The 27,534-nt window shown below is 43.1% G+C and overlaps 2 protein-coding genes across 3 annotated transcripts in view; both read right to left on the bottom strand.

Annotated features, from left to right (window-relative positions):
• Positions 1 to 9,952, bottom strand: part of NOC3L (NOC3 like DNA replication regulator) — a 28,347-nt gene extending 18,395 nt beyond the window's left edge. For both annotated transcript variants that reach the window (XR_013346695.1, XM_077822516.1), the window contains exons 1-5: positions 9,868 to 9,952; positions 8,119 to 8,326; positions 6,813 to 6,939; positions 2,479 to 2,636; positions 2,307 to 2,366 (exon numbers count right to left, since the gene is read on the bottom strand). Coding sequence is in view for 1 of the 2 variants with exons in the window: in XM_077822516.1 (XP_077678642.1) it covers positions 2,307 to 2,366; positions 2,479 to 2,636; positions 6,813 to 6,939; positions 8,119 to 8,326; positions 9,868 to 9,876 (562 nt within the window). In the remaining variant the exon portion in view is untranslated. The remainder of the gene's footprint in view (positions 1 to 2,306; positions 2,367 to 2,478; positions 2,637 to 6,812; positions 6,940 to 8,118; positions 8,327 to 9,867) is intronic.
• A 7,117-nt stretch (positions 9,953 to 17,069) lies between these two features.
• TBC1D12 (TBC1 domain family member 12) overlaps positions 17,070 to 27,534 on the bottom strand; it is an 84,282-nt gene continuing 73,817 nt past the window's right edge. Inside the window, exons 9-14 of the mRNA XM_077821629.1 lie at positions 26,300 to 26,394; positions 25,792 to 25,863; positions 24,705 to 24,833; positions 24,328 to 24,437; positions 22,348 to 22,606; positions 17,070 to 18,819 (exon numbers count right to left, since the gene is read on the bottom strand). Coding sequence (XP_077677755.1) covers positions 18,751 to 18,819; positions 22,348 to 22,606; positions 24,328 to 24,437; positions 24,705 to 24,833; positions 25,792 to 25,863; positions 26,300 to 26,394 — 734 coding nt within the window. The 3' untranslated portion in view covers positions 17,070 to 18,750. The remainder of the gene's footprint in view (positions 18,820 to 22,347; positions 22,607 to 24,327; positions 24,438 to 24,704; positions 24,834 to 25,791; positions 25,864 to 26,299; positions 26,395 to 27,534) is intronic.

The raw sequence follows: 27,534 nt of genomic DNA, 5'->3' as shown, positions 1-27,534 counted from the left end.
AGTAGCTGTAGAACTTAAAATGTTGTTGCCCTCTCAACCCTTGCAACTTTAGTAGGTTCATTGTAAACTCTAATTTCCACAAGGCTTACCAGGGTAGCCAGGGTTCCTCACAACCACTCACTAGGAGGTCCAATTAGACTCAGCAGCATAAATAGTGTCATCAACCTCCCAGCTCCACTTAGGGTTTTGGGCAGCCAATGAGTCAATTTTAGGTAGTCAGGTAGCACCTAAGGCTCGTTGGAGGGATTGGGGTTAGCTTGGCCCGGCCCAGACTTGCAGTGTGGTGGGGGTTTGGGCCTCTTTCACAGGGGCCGGGGGCCGACCTCAAGCCTCCTATTGCTTGAGTGGACGTGTTGGAAGGCAACTTCAAAATGAATCTTCTAATGTTCACCAAGAGGCTGCTGAACTTAGGATTTCCTATCACTGTGCATCTCCAAACATTGTGGGCCCCAGGAGATCCATAGGAAGAGAAGGAGGAATGCTTCCTGGTGTGCTGCCATCTACAATCCTCCTACTCTACCCACTTCTCCTCAGGAAGGGATACCCTTAGAAGGTGTACAGGAGAGGATATGTCTGAACATCAAGCTGGAGTATAATTCTCAGCCGAAGAAGCTGTGTTAGTTCTAACTGAGTTGGAATGCCAAAAATAGAGTGCAGTTGTGGCAGCACAAGTGGCAGGAGGGGCTCAGTACCAGAGTGCATGCCTGTCCAAGACACTATGTAAGTACTTGGGATGGCTAGTCTCTCCCACTGCCCTGGCTACACTCTATTTTTAGTGTGCCAGCTCTATCAAAGCTAGATGGGTATGGCTCCTCAAGCCAGAAGTTATACCCCCAGGCTGATATGCAGACACACTCTAAACTACAGGCAATGCAGAATTTTCAAAATGCCTTTAAAAATGTAAGATATCTCCAAAATGTGCACATACAGTTTGGCAGTTGGTAAGACACAATACTCCCCTGGCTGGGTTTCTAACTCCTGTAAAAAGGAGCAGAGTGTATGTCTGTTTTGAATTTGAAAGTGGTTTTCTCTATGTACACAGTGACAACATACAAACCCAATGCATAAACCATATTGGCAGCTTGACTGGAGAGAAACTTTGCAACAGAGTGTTTTGATGTAAATTTATCACAACCTAATTCATACTATAGCAATACAACCACTTTACTTGCATTTCCTGATGACTGTTAATTTACTCAAATGTGTGTTTTGGCTTTTGCTGCCCTGACTAAAACCAGCCCAGAAACTCAGGATTTCTCGTTCGCAGGAAATTTTGATATTTTGACATTTGGTTTTGTTCTGATGTCAACAAATGGCCATTTTCCCAATCAGCTCTAGCCATAACTAAGACAGAGTTAGGGTTGTGCTTATCATGTGAGTGAGACTCTGTAGCTTATTGTGGAAATGCAAATTGAATTCCAAGTTTTCTGGGTTTCTCACATTTGATAGCTCAAGTTAAAAAAAATTCTTGAAAGGTAATATATACTCAAAAAACTGATACATGCTTCATTTTAAGATTTTTTTTGTTTTGGAATAACCACCATGAATCAGGCAAGCCAGAGATTCCTGAATTAAGAATAGGAGTACTTGTGGCACCTTAGAGACTAACCAATTTATTTGAGCATAAGCTTTCGTGAGCTACAGCTCACTTCATCGGATGCATACTGTGGAAAGTGTAGAAGATCTTTTTATATACACACAAAGCATGAAAAAATACCTCCTCCCACCCCACTCTCCTGCTGGTAATAGCTTATCTAAAGTGATCACTCTCCTTACAATGTGTATGATATTTTTCATGCTTTGTGTGTATATAAAAAGATCTTCTACACTTTCCACAGTATTCATCCGATGAAGTGAGCTGTAGCTCACGAAAGCTTATGCTCAAATAAATTGGTTAGTCTCTAAGGTGCCACAAGTACTCCTTTTCTTTTTGCGAATACAGACTAACACGGCTGTTACTCTGAAACCTGAATTAAGAATGAGGCTTCTTCCTTCACTTGTGAAAAAGACAACAGTTCCAAAGGGCTTAGTCTAAGCATCAATTCTGGAGACACCAACACACCAAAATGATATTAAATAAAGTAATTTTGAAGTCAGCGACAGAAATTTTTTCCTGCAAGTCCTGGAATTCTAGCAGGTGAGCATGAAGCATTTTACATTGCCAAATTGTGTGGGTAAAATGACACTTGACAGAACTGAGCTGTCTGTTCCAAAACCTCCTAAGCAGAACACATTCTGTGGTAAATGACTTTATTAAACAGAAAAATCACTTTCAGTTGTCTAAGTGTAACAGGGTGTTTTATTACCTTCTACCACCTCCATTTCTTCTGTGTCTTCATCCTCTTCATTCTGTGCAACACCGATGACTGCAAGAACGGAATGTATATTACAAACCTAACACTACGCACTCGGGTTTAAAAAAATTAATAAAATACAAGCTTGCTGGCTGCTATGTTGAATCCAGCACCTGTTTCTTACCTGGCTTTTCCATTGTTTGTGGAATAATGCCACTTTTGTCTTTGATAGGAAGCAGGTGAATAAGTTCTTTTTCTGGCTCAGTCTGCATGTGCCTTGGCATTTTCTCATATCTGTCAATCACGCTTTCCTGTTTTCGTTTCTTGAAATGAACAGGTTCACTGTATAGTGCAAGACAGACTATTTAATTCATCAACAAATTAGATATTAACTGTAAATTCAAAGTACACTGCAAAATTAAACTCCTAAAAAAAAAAAAAAAGTCATGCAGTACATCATGAACAGAACATCGGAGTGAGTTTCAGTGTCAGTTTCAGTTGCCTCTCCAGTTATTCACTGTTCTATGAATAAAAATGAACAAAAAATCAACCCTCCTGTTCACCTCCAATGTTTAGTAAACTTAGATATGAAATCATGATGGCTTACTTAACCTAAAAAGAAAAGGAGTACTTGTGGCACCTCAGAGACTAACCAATTTATTTGAGCATCAGATGAAGTGAGCTGTAACTCACGAAAGCTTATGCTCAGATAAATTGGTTAGTCTCTAAGGTGCCACAAGTACTCCTTTTCTTTTTGCGAATACAGACTAACACGGCTGTTACTCTGAAACCTAATTAGTGTGGCTACTATCAGTCAAGATGCTTTGGGCCAAACATGTAGTAGCTGCAAAGAAGAGAGCAGTAGAAAGAGGCCTCACTGTCATAAGATCTGCCATAGCAAACAGACCAGTGTCCTAGTTTTAGTCTGGTGTGCCATCTCCTTTTACAAGCGGTCATAACTTAGTTTGTTTTCATTCCGTTCAGACTCCTAACCTGTATATGTTTATATGTGACTACATATGTCTTTGTTTTGTAAATAATAGATAACCGTCATGGTCCGGCAGGCCCAGATCCACAAAGGATTTAGGCATTGCAATGCCTAATTTTTAGGCACCTAGAAAATCAATGGAACAGCAGCAGGATCCACAAAGCCTGAGATAGTGGCCTAGGGAACGCACAGGAAGAAATAGACGCCTGAGAATGCAAAACACAAAGCCAGCAAGCTAGGCAGGGAGCTGCCCAAACTAGCCAATGGACAATGCCAATGAGAGGGGTATGTCCTCAGCCCTGCCCCTCTCACAGTTAGGCACCTAAGTCAGGACTGCAGGGGGGTATCTATATGTTTGCAATGCACAGTGAGGAACCCCTCTTTTGGAGTCAGGCAGCTTAGGCACCTAACCTGTTTCTTGTGGGAAGGAGTTAGAGAAGTGCCTAACTCCATGCCTAACAGTCAGAGGAGGTGATGCCACTGTCACCCTACCTTATAATTTTCAGCCAAGTGGTTAGAGCACTCTCCTGAGACGTGGGACACCTGGATTCAATTACCTCCTCTGCCTGATGAGAAGGAAGAATTTGAAAAGGAGCCTGCCACCTCTCTGGAGAGTGTTCTAGCCACTGAGCTATGGGACATTTTGATGTGGGATCCCTCACTCTCTCCTGTTGAAGCTGTTCCACCTTCAATAAATAATTAAAGAGTCATTAGAGCAGGGGGACTGGACTTTACAACTCCCATCTCCCAGGCTACAGAGTCTCTCACTCTCTTTCTCTGGCCCAAGTACTTCAATTAATCATTGGGCTAAAAACTTAGAAGGGAGGCACAACCACCTCTACCTCTGGCCAGATTTTGAATGGGGCCTGATCCAGTAGATATATTCAGAGCACTGAACTAAGCCCTGCAGTCAGTGATGAGCTGCCAAAATCTTAACAACCTGTTCCCTCCTCACCCCACGAGAGGGTCGTGGCTCGCCCCCGCCCCCTGGGACTCCTGCCCCATCCATCCCCCTCCCCGTCCCCTGACTGCTCCCAGAACCAGGCAGGAGGGTCTCGTGGGCCACCGTAGTGGGTGCCCACCCCGCCCTTAAGAGCCAGAGGGTCCTGCCGGGGGGTGAGGTGGGGAGTCCCGGTGTTGCTTACCTGGGGCAGCTCCCAGGAAGCATCCGGCAGGTCCCTCTGGCTCCTAGGGGCTGGGTAGTGTAGCTAGGGGGGGAGCAGGGGGAGCGGTCGCTCCCCCCATTGATCACATCAAAAGTGGTGCCTTAGGTACCGACTCTGTGGGTGCTCCGGGGCTGGAGCACCCATGGGGAAAATTTGGCAGCTCCCCACCCCGCCCTGCCCCAGCTCACCTCCAGCTGTTCACGCAGGAAACCTGAGAAGCAGGCGGCAGCTTTGCGCTCAGGCCCAGGGAGGCGGAGGCGAGCTGGGGCGGGGAGTGGTTCCCCTGCACGCCCCTGCCCCCCCCCCGGTTACCTGCTGCAGTGCGGGCGGCCCTTCTCACGCCCCCCCCGCCCCAGCTCCCCTCCGCTCAGCCTCCTTGGGCCTGAGTGCGAAGCTGCCGCTTGCTTCTCAGCCCTCCCAGGCTTCCTGCGCGAACAGCTGATTCGTGGGAAACTGGGGGAGGAGAAGCAGAGCAGGGCAGAGCATAACTCAGGAGTGGAGGGGGAGCGGAGGTGAGCTAGGGTGGGGAGCTGCCGGTGGGTGCTCTGCACTCACCAAATTTTCCCCGTGGGTGCTCCAGCCCCGGAGCACCCATGGAGTCGGCGCCTAAGGTGCCACTTTTGGCCGGTTGTTAAATTTAGAAACCCTTTTAGAACCAGTTGTCCCACGAGGCTTCTAAATTTAACAATCGGTTCCAGTGAACTGGCTATAGTTAAAATAGGCACCATTCCCCCAGTTTATGGATCATGCTGGCGTTTAGGCAGGAGATGGGCACCAAGACTGTGGCAGCAGCAGACATGCCCAGAGGCAGAAATTAAAGCACTTTTACAGCAAAACTTTAGGCACTGAGTGAATGTAGGGGCCTACAGAGTTACATGGCAGCCGAGTGAGGATTTTGTGATTGTAGTGGAGTCTACAACTGGAACTTAGGTGCCTAAATCCCTCTGTGGATCTTGGCCATAGTGGCTACATTGCAGATGTTTCTATGAACTTTTCACAACTGATAAGAATAAAAGGGAGAAGAATGGGGGATTTTTTAAAATTGGAAAATGCTACATTCTGTGCTTTAGAAGACAATATGAAAGTAACAAAAATTTGGCACAGTAGCTAATTTTCAAATGTTTATCTCAACAATTTAAAAATGTCTTTTTTAAAATGAAAAGAAACTAGGTCAAACTAAAAGATCCACAGTTTGCACAATGTCATTCAATAAATATACACGTTTAGAGTTTTCCAAGATCTATTTCAGATGTTCTGTAACAGTTGGAAACAGAGTTGTGTTTTAAAAATAAAATTGTATCTTAACTAACAACTTGTAGACCAGCTACAGCATTTTACGCAGCACGACAGAATGCAGGAGTGCTGTAACTCTGTATGTCAAAAATTATTTTTAGTATATTTCAAAAACTGGTCTACATTAATAGTTTATAAATTTAACAAAATCGTTTGAATTAGGATTAGCATAAATAAGTGTTGGAAGCAGAACATTTCTTCCTCCTTTTAAAGAGTCAAAATTAATTCCAAATCAATATTTTTTTAAAAAAAGAAAGTACTCTGAGCTGATACTTTCTATGTCAAATTAAGAAATTTTTTTATAACCCATTAAACAGAAAAGTTGAGTTTACACTGGAAATTAGAACAAACTATTAACTTCACAGTACCCATGACAGGTCATGGCATTTCCTACTGGTTGCCAAAGGATATTGTTAAGAAATAAAGAAAAGATACTATAATTCTGCTCCTCTATAGGACTGAGAATCCTGCAGAGATCCTATTTCAGGAAGTGGAAGAAATACAGGGTAATTTATTTCTCTGGAGATATCACCTTCCAAAATTTTCACTCACCCGCCCACTCTCCCCCACACAGACGTTGCAGGTCCTTTTTTTTTTTCCCCTCTTCGTATCTGCATCCAAAGCTTATCATCATTGCATTTAAGGCATGAAATTTTTCAAACTATTCTCATAATTGGCTTAACACTGCAGGGAAAGTCTTTGTATTTGGTTCAATCAAGAATTGACCTGAATTTTCAAAGGACAGTGGCTGGAAGTCCAGGGAAGCATGTGACCACGAGTAGGAGATTGGTTCCTTCTCCATAGCTGCTATCACTGCGTGTAGGAACCGAAAAACATCTTGAGCTTTGGGGATTCCATCTGCCTCACGCTAGGGAGTTGAGACAGGAGTGAAAATTGTGCAGACAAGGTATCTTAGGAGAAAGTAATTTCCCAGCATAAGAGGAAAGCTACAGTAGTGCTGATGAATGTGTTAATAGAAAATGTGTGACTAGATCAAGTAAAGTCTAAATAGGAAGTATTTATCAATCTCACTACAGCTTATAGACTGTAAGAGTATATGAGAATACTTACCTAGAAGAAAGGTCTCTCGTTACAAATGATGCTTTTTGAGCCAAATCTTCCATTAATTTCAGGTCATCTTCATCCATCATATCTAGTGGAAGTGCTTCCTCTTCCTCCTCTTCCTCCTTTCTTTTAGCTGTATCAGAAGACAATGGACAGACTTGTGAGCCACTGCACTTGTGTGCAAACTTGAAAATGCACCTTTCCTGTATTTGTCAATCTTCTCAGCTCCACACTTCAGCCCCAATCCTACAAACACACATGCTGAACTTTATTCCTGTGATTAGACCCATTTACAATAGTAGGACTACTCCTATGAGTAAAGTCACTCACATTCATAAGTATTTGCAAAATCCAGGACCTTAAGTCTTCCTGGCTCCACAATCATTATCTAGATAATAAAAAAGGACCTCATCAATCTCAGTAGGCCAAATAAATCTGACTCTGAAGAACAGTCCCATCTAAAAGGATTTAGTTTGGGGCAGCCATGCCCAATTAATTCTTTCCTTCATATTTCTAGTGTTGGGAAGGTGTTTTTGTTCTCTTTCTAAAGAAAAAGAAGATAAAAACTAGCACAAGTGCATTCTGCATCATACCATGTGCAAGCTCCATCACTGAATCTATATGAACATTTCTGACATGCTTAAGTGATATGTGGGCTGTTTCTAAAAAGATAGAATAGCCAGGAATTCAGGTTCAAAATAGCTTTTGAATCTGAATCTATAGGAATGTATAAACTTGACAGTCGGAAAAATAACAGGCTCAGGATCTAGTCTGGAACAGGAGACAAGAAGGTGAGCAGTGCAGTCACCAAACATAATACTGAACATAAATTGGTCCAGAGAGAAATCTATGCAGGCACTCTTGAGGAGAAGAAAAGAAAATTCAGAGATGACAAGAATAAAAAAAAAAGAGATTGTCTGAATATTGAAGCATAAGTTTGTCTTTATAATGGGAAACTCTGATGTCATACTTTTCCTGCAGTTCATTTTGTAAAGCACTGCATACTGTTTACTCTTGCATAAAAAATAATATAAGCATTATTACAATTTTCTCACCACACTCCATGCACATAACCCTTTGATGCAGAGGCAAAGAACTGACTGATAATCTACAAAAAGGCAAGTCAAGACTCAAACATCTGTACATATCACTAATGGCAGTATCAGAATAAAGAACAATTTGTAACTATTGGGTTCAGCTCTGGTTTCACTAGATGTAAATTACAATGTCATGCTTACCTCTCATCCCCCATCTATGCAAAATAGATCAGAAACCTTGCTAAATTTACTACCTGACACAAGCGAACACTCACCTGCATGTTTTGTCTTGTATTCCTCCAATGGAACAGATGTTCTGGACGTAACATCTTTGACAGCTTGCCTAAGTTTTCTTTGCTCTTTTCGATATTTCTTAGCAATGCTCTCATGCTTAAACTGTTTATTCTTTAACTTGTTGTCAAGCTTTACTTTACTAGTTTTCAGCAACTTGCGAAAACTTGGAACTCGTTTTTTATTTTTTCTCTGGAAACCAACAGAAAACTTCAGTTAACTGATTCATGTTTATTTTTGTTTTAAAAAAAGAAAAGAAAAGAGAAAAAAAGCCAAAATCACACTACATTTAAGCAAAAGATTTAAACCAGACACGCTAAAGCTCACTAACACCCATGCTGGATAACAAATTTCTTGTGAACAGAGATTTCTGTGTTTAGGTTTAAATATACTCAATTCCTAATTAGTGAAATTAATTGCATTAAGCAGAATAACCTGGAAACAAATGGGCCAAAGATTTTACAGAAACATTTCTGAACAATCCTAATTCTATAAAAAGAAAAGGAGTACTATTATTATTATTTGAGCATAAGCTTTTGTGAGCTACAGCTCACTTCATCGGATGCTGTAGCTCACGAAAGCTTATGCTCAAATAAATTTGTTAGTCTCTAAGGTGCCATTAGTACTCCTTTTCTTTTTGCGAATACAGACTAACAGGGCTGCTACTCTGAAACCTAGTTCTATAAATATCCAGCACAGAAAGCAATGCAGTTTTAATACAGTCCTATAGCACATACGTAGCGGCCTCTTGTTTAGGAAGGATTATTAGGAAAGAGGTGATGGGACAGCTCCAGCAACAGTTGACATTCAGACTACCTCTGCTCCCATTATTCAGGTTCCAGACATGGATGCAGAAATGTGACCATACTGATATTTCTGTGATCTGTTCCTAGGGTAAGCTGTACAACATGTAGCAGGATGGAGTCCTAGTTCATGACTAGGGCTCCCAAGTGCCATGGTAGTACAAACAATATCCCTGTTAATTTTATTATCAGCAGTCTTTGAAGCCAATTTGCAAAAGATATCAGGGATCTGCTTCTGAGATATCTGTAGGGGTGATGACGTGAACATTTCAAAAGGTGCCGGCCTTGCTCCCAAAGAGGTGTAAGAAGGCCAGCGCTGCCTCTTCACATGAGGGCTTTCCACGTAATTCACAGTCCTCCTCTATCTCCTCACCCTTCCTCTTCAATACCGGGCCTACGGGCCTATGTGCGCCCCCGGGTGCTGCTGACAAGGAGGCGCAGACACAGGGAACTTTGAGAACCCCGGGCCCGCCTTGGAGAGGCTGCGCGGGCCTCAGCAGCCAGCCGGGCTCGGGGCAGGAGCCGCCCATGTACCACCCCCAAAACGACACCACAGCCCGTAACGCCCCCGATCCCCACACGGCCCGGCTCTCCCTTTCACAGCGCCTTGTGCCCCCCAGCGACACCGAGCACTTACCCCGCTCCACTCTCCCTCACAGGACCGTGCCATCAGCAGCCGCCCTCCCAAGGCCTGGCTCTCCCCCTCACAGCGCCTTGTGCCCCGGCCTCCCCTACAGCCCCCACTCAGCCCTCCCCCCACAGCACCTTGTGCCCCCCGCTCTCCCCTCACAGCGCCTTGTGCCCGCCCAGGCCCGGCTCCGAGCCCCCCACAACCACAGCACCAGCCCCCCACCCCCGGCCCGGCTCTCCCCCACAGGGCCCCGTTTCCAAGCCCGGGTCCCCCCCGGCCCCGCAGACCGAGCCCCTCACCGGCTTCATTGTGGCGGCTCTGGGGGTCCCGGACACACGTGGCCACAGACCGCTGCGCAGGCCCGGAAGCGCGGGGCGGGGCTGAGCTGCCTCACAGCGGGGCGTGTTTGGCCGCGCCCCACACACCCCTGAGACGTGTCTGACCCCGCCCCGGGCCTAGAGTCGCCCTGCTCCATTCCAACCCCGCCAGCGAGCTGAGGCTGCAGCGGCCTGGTTAAAGGGCCCGGCGCCCCTCCTGCACGCCCACACGTGAGGCAACAGCTGCAGCAGTAGCCCTTGAAACCCTAGGACCTCTCGCAGCGTCTGGTTTATTTTGCTGAAAGCGCGAAAACCATTCACAGGCTTGTCTCTCCCTGGGGCGTTGATCCTGGCTAACTGCATGGGTGGCGACTCCTGGTCCAGGCTACATGGCCATAAGAGAGTCAGTCAGGAACAACTCCATGAAAATAAGTTGTTGCTGGTTTCCAGGTGTGTGGGTTTCGACTGGAGCACCCAGTCAAAAAGGGACCCTGGTGGCTCCTGTCAGCACCACCCAGAGGGCAGTTAAGAGTCCGGTCAGCAGTTCTGGGGATCTAAGGCGGCCAGCAGGTCTGGCTCCTAGGTAGTGGACCATGCACCCTCCCCACCCCAAGCACCAGGAGGCTCCACAATGCGGTGCCCGGGGCCAGGCAAGAGTAACACACAGAGGCTCCTACTCCACCCCTGTAGGAGCTGGACCTGGTGCTAGCTGCTTCCAGGGTGCAGCACAGCTTCCCTCATCTCCAGTCCCACCCCAGAGTCCACACCTCAGCCCAGAGCCAGTACTCCGTCCTGCATCCTAGCTCCTTGCCTCAACCTACAGTCCCCTCCCACACTCCAAATCTCTCAGCCCCAGCCTGGAGCCTGTTCCTGTAGTGCACACCTCTCATCCCCAGCCCCACCCCAGAGCCCCCCAGTGGAGCCCTCACCCCCTCCTGCACCCCTAACTCCCTGCCCCGTGAACCCTTTATTTCTGGCCCCACCATGCAGGATACACACACGCCCACTTCGAGCCCTCAACCCGAACTCTCTAGCCCAGCCCAATGAAAGTGAGTGAGAGTAGGGCAGAGCAAGCCACCAGGGGAGTGGCAAGGTAGCGACCAGGGGTAGGGCCTTAGGGAAGGAGCAGGGCTAGGGTGTTCAGTTTTTTGCTATTAGAAAGTTGGAAACACTATTCTGGTCAGGAGAATCCAACTGCTGCTACTCGTTCATTTCAACCAAGAGGGGAAAAATATTTACTGGTGCTAGAGAACCTGCCACCCTCACCTAGGGATGCTAGAACAAGTGTTTATAGTGGGGGTATTGAAGCCATTGAACCAAACTGTAAACCCTGTATATAATGGAAACATCAAGCCAGCACCCCTGCACCCTTAGTTCCAGCACCCACGCCCTCACCCTACTAACTCATGCCCTAAACCAAAATGACAAGGTGAAACAGAAATCAACATTCCCAACCAGTAATATTCTGGCAAGATTTGAAAGCACCCACTTCAGTATAGTAGCTAGATCACCTACTTACACTCCTGTTGACCTCACACAGCATGAAACCAACTGCTTTTGAAAGCTGTTTCACATGAATTTGAAACAAGTTATAGTGACCCGGTTGGGCAAAAGATAAGTATACTGAACTTTCAAAACTGGCTGAAGTTAGAATGATCTGTCTCAACATAAAGCATCAATAAAACAGTTAACGAAAGACTATTTCGTTTGTTTTCCTACATGGAGTTGTTTGGATGTCCCTGAGAAGGTTTGTTACATCCCTGTGAAATTGTGTTGTCCTAGTTTATTTTGCATCAGCAACGCTAGTTTTATAGAGTACCATTCTTTAGCCTCCATTAAGTCAGACTCTTCTACCCGCCACAATCCACATGCTTGTCACCACAGCAACTAGGCCTTCCTGTGAGGAAGGCTGAACTCTTTAGCTCCCCTGGACTGGTACAATATAATCATAGAATCATAGAATATCAGGGTTGGAAGGGACCTCAGGAGGTCATCTAGTCCAACCCCCTGCTCAAAGCAGGACCAATCCCCAATTAAATCATCCCAGCCAGGGCTTTGTCAAGCCTGACCTTAAAAACTTCTCAGGAAGGAGATTCTACCACCTCCCTAGGTAACGCAGTCCAGTGTTTCACCACCCTCCTAGTGAAAAAGAAGTGTTTCCTAATATCAAACCTAAACCTCCCCCACTGCAACTTGAGACCATTACTCCTTGTCCTGTCCTTTTCTACCACTGAGAATAGTCTAGAACCATCCTCTCTGGAACCACCTCTCAGGTAGTTGAAAGCAGCTATCAAATCCCCCCTCATTCTTCTCTTCTGCAGACTAAACAATCCCAGTTCACTCAGCCTCTCCTCATAAGTCATGTGTTCCAGACCCCTAATCATTTTTGTTGCCCTTCGCTGGACTCTCTCCAATTTATCCACATCCTTCTTGTAGTGTGGGGCCCAAAACTGGACACAGTACTCCAGATGAGGCCTCACCAATGTCGAATAGAGGGGGACGATCACGTCCCTCGATCTGCTCGCTATGCCCTTACTTATACATCCCAAAATGCCATTGGCCTTCTTGGCAACAAGGGCACACTGCTGACTCATATCCAGCTTCTCGTCCACTGTCACCCCTAGGTCCTTTTCCGCAGAACTGCTGCCTAGCCATTCGGTCCCTAGTCTGTAGCTGTGCCTTGGGTTCTTCCGTCCTAAGTGCAGGACCCTGCACTTGTCCTTATTGAACCTCATCAGATTTCTTTTGGACCAATCCTCCAATTTGTCTAGGTCCCTCTGTATCCTATCCCTGCCCTCCAGCGTATCTACCACTCCTCCCAGTTTAGTATCATCTGCAAATTTGCAGAGAGTGCAATCCACACCATCCTCCAGATCATTTATGAAGATATTGAACAAAACTGGCCCCAGGACCGACCCCTGGGGCACTCCACTTGACACCGGCTGCCAACTAGACATGGAGCCATTGATCACTACCCGTTGAGCCCGACAATCTAGCCAACTTTCTACCCACCTTATAGTGCATTCATCCAGCCCATACTTCCTTAACTTGCTGACAAGAATACTGTGGGAGACTGTGTCAAAAGCTTTGCTAAAGTCAAGAAACAATACATCCACTGCTTTCCCTTCATCCACAGAACCAGTAATCTCATCATAGAAGGCGATTAGATTAGTCAGGCATGACCTTCCCTTGGTGAATCCATGTTGACTGTTCTTGATCACTTTCCTCTCATGTAAGTGCTTCAGGATTGATTCTTTGAGGACCTGCTCCATGATTTTTCCAGGGACTGAGGTGAGGCTGACTGGCCTGTAGTTCCCAGGATCCTCCTTCTTCCGTTTTTTAAAGATTGGCACTACATTAGCCTTTTTCCAGTCATCCGGGACTTCCCCCTCGCCATGAGTTTTCAAAGATAATGGCCAATGGCTCTGCAATCACAGCCGCCAATTCCTTTAGCACTCTCGGATACAACTCGTCCAGCCCCATGGACTTGTGCACGTCCAGCTTTTCTAAATAGTCCCTAACCACCTCTTTCTCCACAGAGGGCTGGCCATCTCTTCCCCATGTTGTGATGCCCAGCGCAGCAGTCTGGGAGCTGACCTTGTTAGTGAAGACAGAGGCTAAAAAAGCATTGAGTACATTAGCTTTTTCCACATCCTCTGTCACTAGGTTGCCTCCCTCATTCATTAAGGGGCCCACACTTTCCTTGGCTTTCTTCTTGTTGCCAACATACCTGAAGAAACTCTTCTTGTTACTCTTGACATCTCTTGCTAGCTGCAGCTCCAGGTGCGATTTGGCCCTTCTGATTACATTCCTACATGCCCGAGCAATATTTTTATACTCTTCCCTGGTCATATGTCCAACCTTCCACTTCTTGTAAGCTTCTTTTTTATGTTTAAGATCCACTAGGATTTCACCGTTAAGCCAAGCTGGTCGCCTGCCATATTTACTATTCTTTCGACACATCGGGATGGTTTGTCCCTGTAACCTCAACAGGGATTCCTTGAAATACAGCCAGCTCTCCTGGACTTCTTTCCCCTTCATGTTAGTCCCCCAGGGGATCCTACCCATCCGTTCCCTGAGGGAGTCGAAGTCTGCTTTTCTGAAGTCCTGGGTCCGTATCCTGCTGCTTACCTTTCTTCCCTGTGTCAGGATCCTGAACTCAACCAACTCATGGTCACTGCCTCCCAGATTCCCATCCACTTTTGCTTCCCATACTAATTCTTCCCGGTTTGTGAGCAGCAGGTCAAGAAAAGTTCCCCCCCTAGTTGGCTCCTCTAGCACTTGCACTAGGAAATTGTCCCCTACGCTTTCCAAAAACTTCCTGGATTGTCTTTGCACCGCTGTATTTGCTCTCCCAGCAGATATCAGGAAAATTAAAGTCACCCATGAGAACCAGGGCGTGCGATCTAGTAGCTTCTGCGAGCTGCTGGAAGAAAGCCTCATCCACCTCATCCCCCTGGTCCGGTGGTCTATAGCAGACTCCCACCACTACATCACGCTTGTTGCTCACACTTCTAAACTTAATCCAGAGACACTCAGGTTTTTCTGCAGTTTCGTACCGGAGCTCTGAGCAGTCATACTGCTCCCTTACATACAGTGCTACTCCCCCACCTTTTCTGCCCTGCCTGTCCTTCCTGAACAGTTTATAACCATCCATGACAGTACTCCAGTCATGTGAGTTATCCCACCAAGTCTCTGTTATTCCAATCACGTCATAATTCCTTGACATCACCAGGACCTCCAGTTCTCCCTGCTTGTTTCCAAGACTTTGTGCATTCGTATATAAGCACAATAATTCCTCATTACTGATGGCCTAGCTAACATAGGTTGGCGCTTGGTACCAAGTACATTGTTCCTCTAATTATGAAGAGCTGAGAGAAAGGGGGGAGGGATAGCTCAGTGGTTTGAGTTTTGGCCTGCTAAACCCAGGGTTGGGAGTTCAATCCTTGAGGGGGCCATTTAGGGATATGGGGCAAAAATTCGGGATTGGTCCTGCTTTGAGCAGGGGGTTGAACTAGATGACCTCCTGAGGTCCCTTCCAACCCTGATATTCTAGGATTCTTCCAAACAGTTGGATGAATGCCTTTGCTGTCCCTAAGACAGAACTGAACTGACAACTAATACCCCAGCTAAAGTCCTATGGTAAAGCAGCAGAGACTGAAATCATTTATTATTCTATCCACACTCCACCGCACCACATCATGGGATTGTCTGCATAACTGTCACAGGTATACGCTTATTGATATTTAGCAAATTAAGGACCAAGGTCTGGCAGAAGCAGAGAGTTTCCAGCTCATATCCTTTTTGAAAATTAAGCTACAAATTGAGGGTACTAACAAATTGTTACTACTACTTTACACCTTGATGACAAGAAGTCTGGACAGAATTTCAAGAGATTATCGTCTGAATGCATGTTTAGGGACAAGGGGTTTTGACATCAGTGAAGCAAGGGAAACAGTATAGCATTTTGTCTAATATCACCAACTTACAATTGGAGGCTGAGCACAGACTACGCCCCACCCTCCTGTCTTCTGAAACGCCAAAAAAAAAAAGTTATATGAAGCACTCTCATATCCTCATTCTATAGTAAATACTTATATGGCTCCCATCAGCACCATATCTGAGCACCGAATAGTCTTTAATGTATTTGTCCTCACTACAGGTCCCCAAGTCCAAGTCAACTACTCTAACCACTGGACCATCCTACTTTTTCCCCCCTCATTTTTTAATAATTCACAAGCATTGGTGTGAGTTGTAATGTAGAACCACTTTTCTGTTTTGGATTTTTATTGAGCAGAGTTATCAGTAGGTGCTTCATGAAAGCACTCTGAGGATAGGACAAGAAGCAATGGGCTTAAATTGCAGCAAAGGAGGTTTAGGTTGGACATTAGGAAAAACTTCCTATCAGGTTGGTAAAGCACTGGAATAAATTGCCTAGGGAGGTTGTGGAATCTCCATCATTGGAGATTTTTTTAAGAGCAGGTTAGACAAACACCTGTCAGCAATGGTCTAGATAATACTTAGTTCTGCCATGAGTGCAGGGAACTGGATTAGATGACCTCTCAAGGTCCCTTCCCGTCCTATGATTCTATGAAAGCAATAGTAACCATTTCCAATGTGTGCTGGTTCTGGACCAATCCTTTCATTATACCCTTGAGGATTAGACTGATCCTCTATTAGCATGTAACTTCAGCAGAAGAAAACCTGAAACTAGGGTGACAGATAGCAAGTGTGAAAAATTAGGACACTTTTTTCAGGAGGGTGGGGGGAGCATATAGTTGTGTATATAAGACAAAAACCCTAATATAAGGGCATGTGATTACCCTACCTGAAGCACATATGATATTACTGCTCACAATTCAGGTGTCTCCTATGCCCAAACTACTATCCAATTAATGTTAACCTCTTTATTGCCTGAATTGTAATACTGTCCTCTTCTGATCTATTGACAGAGGAAAGGTCGCCATCATACCTCTTCTGTCCAAATTTTCACTATTTCCCGGAAGTAGAACAAGTTTTGGTGATGATAGACTGATTTCCACCTCCTCCTCACCCTATCAGAAAAGCAACCCCTTGTCAGAACAAATTCAACATGTGCCTTTGGGTCAACAATGAAATAAGGAGTGACTCACTGAATACAAGTCAGTTTTTCCATCCCCTTGACTGTCCCTGGCAACACAGTTAACATGCCTATCTATTATCAAGACAGCAAAATGCCCCCCCTTGACTCTGGCTCCATCAGTGACCCCAGGACAGGACCATAAGTGGAACACTTTCAGGGGGGCATTCCTCACACCCCCAGCCTAGCTCACCAGCAAACCAGCACTCTCAAATCAATATCAACTCATTTGTATTACAGTAGTACCCAAAGGCCCTACTATGCTGTGCATTATACATATGTTAAATGGGATAGATCAGCAATGTTGCTGAATCTATCACCTGGGATGACCAGCAACACACTACATCAAGCTCATCAATGAATACATTATTTCAGTTTTCCTCACTACAAGAAAATCTTTTAGGTACAACTCTATCAGATTGAAGAGAAAAGTTTGGCAAGAAGTTTTTTTAAGCAAGAGTTTTCTCCTGTATTAAAGAAGATGCCCCCAAAAGGGAAAAGAGACTCAAGTAGTTGTTCTGCTTATGAGTTTTATTTACACAGGATTGTTACTAGTGGTCTTAAATGAAGGCTAGATCCCTTCTATTTACAATTTTATATACATGTTTGTACTTGAAAAGTAAGAAAACTGTACAACAGAACTCAAAAACAAAAGACAAATAAATTGGATCCAATTAAAGTAGTGAATACACACAAGAAAAAATCTCAGACATTTTAACTTTAAATTGTATGTTATGAGTAGTATATTTAAATGTAGTTTTAAACCAGATAGCGACATAAAAAGTTACACTACACTGTAATTCAAATCTTTAACCAGAACAAGTTATGCAGACTCTGCTTTTAACACTGGACAACTGAAAAAACCTCCCAAATTTAAAAATATGTAATGATAAATCTGACTTCATTTCCACAGAGGGACCAATTACAAAATCACAAGTAAGCAATTTATTTACATTAAATACTATCAAAAATGGACTCCGAAAGAGCAAGTGTTAGCTACTTAGAGTATTATCCGTTTTCAATTTCTAATCCCTAAGATCGAACATTGTGTTTTACATATTTTAGAAACTAGGAAATATCTGCTTGTGTGACATGTACCATATGATCTTAGATCTCACACAATTAAAAGAAAAAGCAAAGTATTGCCAAACAATATGCTTTTTGGATTTTTTAGTATTGCACACCATGAAAAAAAAAGTTTCAAAAACTATTCCGTCTGCATTTTTTTTTCAGCATTTTTGTGTGGACTGAAATTTTTAGTATCAGTGCTCCTGAAAACATACAGAGACTTGTCAGAAGATTGTTTTTAGTGTTTACCATCAAGCATAAGAGTGAACCATTTCTTTTATTAGTAATGATTAAGCAAGATAAACTGTTGGTGGCAAACAGTTCATGGAATATCCATTTAATTTTCCTTTAAGAAAGCTGCACACCCAACACTTCAAAAAACAAATGATTGAAACCATCTGTTACCCATGCTAACTAGATTAAGAATTGTTGCACTGGTATACCTACCCATGCTAACATTATACCTTAATTTGCAGTGTATACACACCTTTATAATACACTACAAATAATGGGCCTGATATTGCCACCATTTAAGTCAACTGGACTTTTGCTACTGACTTCATTTGTAGCAGGATAGGGCACAATATTTCCACAGTTCCTGAGTTAAATTTGCCTAAACTGAAGAATGAAGCTACAATTTAAGTGAGCTAAATAAGACATACCCCAATACTTTATATTATCTGGTGCAAACATACCGAAAAATTCATTTGGTCCACAATATTTCTTACTGGTTAATTGTGGTGGTAATTTTGTACCAGAGTGTTTGGTTCAGAAAGCAGTTCTTATTTAATATTTTCGTCACTCCCCAAAAAAAGTGCCTTTGTGGTATTTGTAAAAAAAAGTATGTCTAAATTTTTGTAAGTACCAACAAAAGTTATTACAAATATTTATTGCATTAAGCAGATTCTTTTTAAATATTAAATATGTATTACCCACTTCTCAGTTTCACAAGTTTTAGTATTTTGCTTTCTGTGAAAACAATTCTTCCCACAAAAAGCTATTTAATACTGGCAACAGGGTGAAGATTTCATCAATTTCTGCCACTGTACTCAGTCAAATACTGTCTCTCCTTGTGTTTCTTAAGCTTTTCTCTATAGTGGTTTTCACATAAAAATGATGTAATAAATCCTTTTTAATCAAGTGGTTTTCTACATCAATAGACCTTTACATTATGGAGATTAGCTTTTCAGTGCTGGGCTATGGTTCTTGTCCCCTTCTTTGTTGTCCTTCATTAGTGAGGCAAATACCTATAGTGTTAAAAAGGCAGGTTAAAATGATTTGCAGGTTTAAAAAAAATAAATGTTAATTAAATATTAAAATAGTTATCATAACAGATTACCCTTATAAAGAGATCATAATACAGATGTTTTTCTCAACAAGGATTTACATTTATCATAAACCTGAGGATCCCTATGTTTCCCCTAATGTCTAATCTTTAGGCCAAGTGTTGTAACTGCCAACTCCACAAGAAGAGACTGACTGAAAGGGACTAGAAGCCAGATACCACTAATCCTTACTGGCTACAATCAAGGCACTTCCCTTTCCACTCCATCCTAGGGAGTACTCCCACACCTCCAGCTTCCTCCAGAAGCAAACAGAACTGAGCTCAGGCAAAGCACTACCAAGTAGCCCAGCCCACATGATGGCTTCACTTAAAGTACCTGTTCTTCACTGCTCAGTGTACAAGAGAGCCTGATACAGCAAAAAATGTGTTTAGCTTCTCTTTCATCCCAACCTTGGGTTTTGTACTCTTGTAGTCTGGTATAGATTTCAGCAGCAATAGTGCAAATATTTGCTGAATATTGGATTTTAAATATTTTTCTAAAACTTCTGAAGAAAGAAATTCTAGGCAAATATAGAAAAATGTGACCAGCTCCTGAGCTGCTAAAGCCCACAAGAGATTCAAATGCCACAATTCAAAGCTGCACTATATAGAAGCAAGAAATATTGCTGAAGAAGTGCCCTACATAAATTTTAAATCCTACATCTTAGTCAATTTCCCAGTTAGGAGATATTTTATATAATAAGTAAGGTTTAAAGGTTTTACAATAAATATTTGTTTTCTGGCCTCTAACTATAGCATTTTCCCCACTGTTTCTGCACTGGAAAGATGGTCATATACAGGATCCTAAGGAGGCCTGAGCCTATTCATTTTAGGGCAACCATTTTATTATGGTTCCCTTCAAAGCTCCATGACCATGGAGCAGGCAAAAAAACATAACTTCTCGTAACTCTTGTTCTTCAAGATGTGTTGTTCATGTCCATTCCAAATTAGGTGTGTGCGCACCGCACGCACAGCAGCCAAAAAGGTTTTCCCCTAGCAGTATCCGTCGGGTCGGCTCAGGCAGACACCCTGGGGTCACACCTTTATGGCGCTGGATATAGGACCCTGCCGACCCGCAACACCCTCAGTTTCTTCTTGCCAGCTGCTCTGACAGAAGGGTAGGAGGGTGGATATTGGAACAGACATGAACACCACATCTCGAAGAACAATTACAAGAAGGTAGGTAACCATCCCCCCTGAGTGCTTGTTCATGTCAATTCCAATTAGGTGATTACCAAGTCCGAGTTTGGAGACGGGGTCAGAGCTCAGGGGTTCACTGACTGCAGCATGGCTCTACCAAAAGCTGCATCGTCTCTGGCCTGCTGGGCGATAGCATAATGTGAGGTAAAAGTGTGTATTGATGACCACGTTGCTGCTCTGCATATTTCCTGGATTGGAACATGCTCCAGGAATGCAGCTGACAAAGCCTGTGCCCTCACGGAGTTTGCTATAAGTGGAGGGGCAGGTATGTTCGCAAGGTCATAGCATGCCGGGATGCAGGACGTGATCCATGACTAAATTCTTTGGGAGGAGACTGGAAAGCCCTTTCATTCTGTACACTACTGCAATAAACAGCTGAATGGACTTCTGGAACAGTTTCATTTGCTCAATGCAAAAAGCTAACGTCTGGCGAACGTCCGAGCGATATTTTTGCTCCTCACTGCTAGAGCGCAGCTTAGGGTAGAAAACTGGGAGAAAGATATCCTGATTGATGTGAAACTGGGAGACAACCTTACGAAGGAAAGCTGGATGCAGTCTGAACTGAACTTTATCCTTATAGAACACAGTGTAAGGGGGATCTGATGTTAAGGCCTTGAGCTCAGACACCTCGTGGCTGACGTGATTGCCACCAGAAACACCACCTTGTAGGAGAAGTACAGCAGAGAACATGTTGCCAGTGGTTTGAAAGATGGCCCCATTAGTCTGAAAAGGACCAGGTTGAGGTCCCATGCTGGGACTGGCTATCGGATGTGTGGGTACAGCCTGTCAAGGCCTTTCAGGAAACGACCGACCATGGGGTTGGCAAAGACTGACCACTTGTACCTGGATGGAAGGCAGAAATGGCAGCCAAGTGAACCTTTATTGACGACATGAACAACCCCTGCTGCTTGAAATGGAGAAGGTAGTCCAGTATGAGGGCTATAGACATGAGAGTTGGAAATGGACAGCGTTGTGCTGACCAGACTGAAAATCTCCTCCAGTTGGCCAGGTAGGTAGCCCCCGTGGAAGATTTCCTACTGCCAAGGACTACTTGTCTGACCAGGTCCGAACAAGCGAGCTCTATTGGCAGGAGGTAACGCGACCTTCAATATGAAGCCTGAGCTCCTGTGGCCGTACGTGGGTCTCACAGCAGGCTCCTACAGTGCTGCCCTGGGCATGGGGGAATGTCGCTTCTCGGTCTTCTCTTCTTGTGGAGGACCAGAGAATGAGAAAGGTACCATCCACTGCCCTGTGCGGAGCTCCTATGAGGAAACGCCTGCCGGTGCCAAGAGTCTCTACTGGAGTCCTTTCTTGGCACCGACTCATGTCCTGACTGTGCCAGGGCACCACGCACCAGTGCTGAGGCGCTTGGCGTCTGCTCCGCAAAGCCAGGGTCCAAATGCGGAAACAAAGCAGCCTCCATCAGCAGTACCTTGAGGCGCTGCTCCCTCTCTTTTTGGGTGCTTGGCCGAAAACCCTTGCAGATCTTGCAGTGCTCCTTGAGGTGGCCTTCCCCAAGACACTTCAGGCAAAAAGTGTGAGGGTCACTTCTTGGCACATGCTTGCCACAGTCTATGCAGGGTTTAAACCCTAGGGATTGAGGCATGCCCTAATACGAAGGAAAAAAGGAGGTGGGGGGGCAAAAGCTGCACCCCCAACTAAATCAGAACTATACACTACATACAAACCATTTACATGAAGAAGTCAAGAAACTAGGGGAGTTGCACTTACAGAGCAAGAGCCACGAGCATTCCGGCCAACCGTCACAGGTGGTAAGAAGGAACTGATGGGGTGGCAGGTCGGCAGGGTTCTATATCCCGCGCCATAAAGGTATGACCCCAAGGGGGCACCTGAGCCGACCCGACGGATACTGCTAGGGGAAAAACTTTCTGGCTGCCATGCATGCGGCGGCATACCTAATTGGAACTGACATGAACAAGCACTTGAAGAACTTCCTTTCCTGCACTTATATACCAATGAAGGAAGTAGTAAGCAATCAACTCCACGAATGACAACAGATCTGCTCTTCAAATAGATAAGTAGGATGCACTTCACAGAAAGAGAGAGCAATCCAAACATATGCTTTTGATACAGTTTTGTTTGTTTGTTTTAAAAGTAGAATCAGACTTCCAGCAGAAAGTAGGCTCTATAATGGAGATACCCTACAGGTTCTGAATTTATACAGGCCACTGTCTATTTTGAGAAATGTGTATTAACAACTACTTCTATTCACATTATTATTTTCACTCACCTGGGCCCATTTTTTGTTACTGTTCTGCATCTGAATAGCTGCAATGCAACTAAAAAGCTTTTCTGATGTGATGTCTTCAGGCAGTTTGGTTAGAAACTGCGCTATATGAATGAAGTCCATCTGTAGGAGGATATCTTCATATAATCGAAGGATTCCTAATCCTGTTCTAAACAAAAACTCTTCTCCATCTCTACAAAAGACATCCCAGACTCGACAGGCCAGATCAAGTGGTAGTGACTTGCTGTAGAGTGTGAAGATCCTATAATTGTATAAAAAGGTAACTGGTTAGTGCTATTGTTTTGCTTCAGAAACACGATCAGATTCCATACCCTTCCCTTCTCTAGGTTGCTGAAAGCTATCAAATGACAAATTAGCACTGACATGTTCAAGAGCTAAATGTTTTCTAGTTTTATTCTTTGTCAAATAGTTGCAATTTTAAAAGCTAGCAGAGTTTTAGATGGTCCCCTAGAATCTGAATTCCCAATCTGAGATTATCTGCTATTTCCTTCCCATGCTACATTTGAGTGCCGCCTTCTTTCCCTCCCCCACAGAGCAATTCAGATATTTCCCACCCACCACAATCCAAATGTTTCCAAAGAAACAGTGCGGAGTAGGGATATACAACACTCTGAACATGGCTTTTTCCTTGAATTTTGTTTTGGTTTAGGCTTCAGTAGTATTTTTGTCCACTTGGTTGGAAAAGGCTTGAGGCAACATATGGGCATGTTCACAAAACAAATTTTAGTTGGTTAGCAGTTTCTGAATGATTTCATTTTTTAGGGACAGACCAACATTTTGTTATTCTGGGAAATGATGGCATGAAATTTACTTGGGTGACAAGACATAAGACATTGGCAACATATACAATTCAGGACATACATTCGGGATCACTTCATTTCTAAATCCAGTCATTTCTGGGATGAAGTAAGACAGCTCTTCAATGCACACCACCTCACAAAACACTTTAGAGTCGTAAAAGGAGAATATTGGAATCAATTAAAAACTTGAGGAAACTTGGTTAGGAGGAGAAAAATTTTTTTACATGTGTTTTGGATTGCCACCAATATAAACGCCTTTGAAGATGTGTGGAGGTAACAACCTTTAATATTTTCTTTCCAATAAATTTTAATATATTTGATATAATAGCACTACCAACTGATGTCTCTCATAGTTACCAATCATGGATCAACTCAATTAAAAGTGTTTCTAAAATGTTAATCTGTTAAATGTGTATATAAATATGTATTATGGTACTTTGCCCTCATTTTTAGAGTACTAACTTGTTTCCATTCTTCCATTATCTTTTTCTCTCCTGATTTTTAGTGTATTCCTCCAACTTGAACATTAAATACTTTTACGTGTTTGTTATTTCTAAGTCTATCCTTTCACTTCTTCAATTCTTATTCTTTTATTCTGCCTCTACCTTAGTTTTCCCTTCAGACTGTCCTCTTACTCTTTTATTCAGTATCCCTTTACTGCTCCCTCTACCACTACAACTGGACCAAAATGTCACTCCAAGTGAGCTGTAGCTCACGAAAGCTTATGCTCAAATAAATTGGTTAGTCTCTAAGGTGCCACAAGTACTCCTTTTCTTTTTGCGAATACAGACTAATACGGTTGTTACTCTGAAACTCCCTTGAGCCTCTTCCTTCCTGACAAGGTTACAACTAAGCATCTCAACTATGTGGTATTGGAGCAAGATCAAATGGCCTTTTAAATTAATTGTATGTTATTTCTACTTCTAGTTCATAAATGTACACTGATGTTGGAACTAGGTGCTGCTGCCAGGGCTGCCATGGGATGTGCAGCCGTGCAAAGTAATTCTCCAGGAGTTCATGAGACCCACAAAGTTTGAAGATAGTTTTGGTCCCACACAAACTCTTGACGTATACTGTACTTCTGCTGGGGATGGGGGAGTGAAGCAAAATAGGGAAATCACAGGCAGTTGCTAAATCAGGTTTGCTGTGGCCATTAACTTACCAGTCTATCAAGTATATATCTGGAGTAAGACTATATGATTTGAAGTGAAGAAATAGTTTTGGGAGATTTTCTTCAAAGAATACTTCAAACGCTGCAAAATATTTCAGCATCTGTAGGGGGGGAAGTATCACAAAAATTGAAGATCTTCAAACCTTAAAACTTGTCTATAGTACAACAAATTCTGTTTTTTTATTTCTCTCTAGAAATGAATGTCTTTAGGTAATTAATCATACTAGCCTGATTGTCTAATTCTGACCATCATTAGAAATTGTTTGCTATCCAAACAAATGAAGGATTAAAAGGTTACTAATAGTAAGAATATGTTCTGAACGAAAGAACAAAATCAAGGTTTAATACTTTACAATCTGTTAGCATACCATGCTGTGATCCACACGAAAAAAGGCCAGCTGGCATGGCTTGTTTAGGAGATTTGCAAAGGCAATGAAAGCATCTGCCTCTTCCAGATTGAGAATGAGTACTGCGGCAATGAAGGACATCCCTTGTACCTTCAATGGGGAAGTGCAATTAGCACACAAAGAATAAATAGCACAGTATCTTAAATGTTTGTAAATGCAAATATTTATAATCTGCAATATGTCATTAACCAGTTAGACAAAATTTTGAGATGTATACAAAATAACATGGTTAAGTAAAGGCAAAATGTTAAAGCAGTAATTTACAAAATTCTTTACAACATGTAGCTAAAAACAGCGAAAACATGGCTCCAAGAAAATCATCTTTATTTTGCAGAAGCAAGTTGGGGATGTTTGTCACTGAGCTTCCAGGAAGGCCTTGGGTGATCTAAAGGTGCTCTGGGATTTGGAATGCTCCCTCTCTGTAGGGAAGACAACAGACTGGATGCAGAGCTCATTAGCTCAGCAAAGACAGAGTTTGGCCCCAAATTCATTGTTAGGATATGGAAAAACTGCTACAGGGAAATAAATCACATGGAAAAGGGTACAGGCATAGCCAACTAGGTTGGAACAGAGACAACACTAGTTACACAGTTGACTCTACTGTAACATTCCTATTAGCCAATGCCATTTGTTCTCATGCCCCCAGCTCACACTCCCTAAGTGCATATATAAATAGTTAGCTACATTTAAATTTTACACCTCTGACTTCTCTGCTCCTAGATTTTCAGGTAGCAAAGTGCCTATCAATTTCTCCTACTGTTTCTACCTGCTGACATGTTTCACCTCCATCTTATCTAGACAACAGTGTTTGGGGACTTTTAAAAAGAGCATTGTAACAGCAACAATCTACTTTCTTTACAGAACTTCCTGACCTGTAATAACTGACCATAACATCAAGTAGTTTTTCAGAGACATATGCATCATACACTCATAAAGATGGGAACTAGTTTTAAAACTGCTGGTAGCACAGCACAATAAAAGTTCAGAGAACTAGCAGCTTTGATATCTACACTATTAAAATATATCAATGTATAGAGCAAATACTTACATATCCCACATCAGGTCTGTAACACGTATATGCTCCTAAGACACTATGCAAGAGATCATGATATGGACCTCCCTTGGGGAGAGAAAAAAACGTGAATACTTTTGTAAAGCTTTCCTCAATGTAGGTAACTAAACCAATCAAATCAATTATTATTTTAAGATTCAGAGGTGAGACCCTAAATTATTATGCTATTCGTAACTACTGAATCCCCAACTTCACCATACACATTAATTTTGCTTCAGGATCTACAATTTTAAAAAGCAATTCTTAATATGGTGTTACTCTCAAGAATACCACCACTGCTACATACAAAACATATATGGTGTCTTGCGTTCAAGGGCTACAAAATCTCATCCCAACTTCTTTCATGTTTTTTGAATGGACACATACAGTGCAAATATACTTCATTCAAATGACACCACAAGCTCTTCCACTCTTGACATACAGTACATAATGTGAATTCACAAAGTTATGGCCTCTTCATGAAACAGATTTTAAAACCTCTCACCTTCTGAAAAATATAGAAGGACGGAAATGTGCGTGATATATCCAGCTTAATTAGTTCCAGGCTGGCCTCACGGTCAGCAACAGACACACCTGCATCTGCAAGTAAACAAAAAAAGCCACTCATGAAAATGGATAAAATATGCTGTTCTATAGACATTTCTTTAGGAGTCAATATGAAGTCACACATGCATATGCAAAAGGAACTTCAGGAAATTGTCAATGTTTAAAACAGGAGAAAAAAATGTTAATTCTTGTTCTCTGAATGTACTTCCTCCACAAAGCCATATTGTAAGAGTTGCATACCTAGGAACATACTGAGAGAAGTGTTTTGAAAGAGAGGCTATTTAGCTTACAATAACTGGAGTTCTTTTAGATGCCTTTCTCCACATGGATCTCACTGTAAGTGTTTGTGCACCCTACGCATGGAAACCTAGAATATTTTAGCCTGCAATGTCTGTTACAGGCTGCATACCCCTCCTTGCATACCCTAACTCCCCCCACCTCCAAGACAGGAACCCCTCTAAGGCATGCTACAGACGTTTCTTGAGCCCTTGTAGAGAGCAACCTAACTGTAGAGCAGAGGTAAGCAACGTTTCAGAAGTGGTGTGCCGAGTCTTCATTTATTCACTCTAATTTAAGGTTTTGCGTGCCAGTAATACTTTTTAAAGTTTTTAGAAGGTCTCTTTCTATAAGTCTTTAAGATATAACTAAACCATTCTTGTATGTAAAGTAAATAAGATTTTTAAAATAAGAAGCTTCATTAAAAACTAAATTAAAATGCAGAGCCCACTGGACCAGTGGTCAGGACCCGGGCAGTGAGTGCACCACTGAAAATCAGCTAGCGTGCCACCTTTGGCATGCGTGCCATAGGTTGTCTACCCCTACTGTAGAGGGATGGAAATGCTTATTCATAGCATACAAGATCTTAATACCATCAGTTCCATTAAAATCAGGCTCATGTAATACCCAATTGGTGCTGCAGGCTGAGGAAGCTCTTTGGCATCCTAATCCTTCCCTGCCACAAGTCTTTGAGATCACTGCCTTACTTCTGTGTCCAGAAACTATATAAGTATCAGATCAGTGAAAAATCAGGCTTTTCTTGTTTCTCCAATTTCCCAGCAAAAAAAAAAATAGGTTTCTGCCCACTGATACCTGGAACATTCCCTGATTTTTTTTAAATTGATCAGGTCAGCATAAGAAAATAAGACTCATTACACTAAGTTCTTGCTGCCTCGA

Source organism: Eretmochelys imbricata, chromosome 7 (genome assembly GCF_965152235.1).
Source record: "Eretmochelys imbricata isolate rEreImb1 chromosome 7, rEreImb1.hap1, whole genome shotgun sequence".
In the NCBI taxonomy this organism is placed as follows: Eukaryota; Metazoa; Chordata; order Testudines; family Cheloniidae; genus Eretmochelys; species Eretmochelys imbricata.
This window is presented reverse-complemented; position numbering and strand designations above follow the sequence as displayed.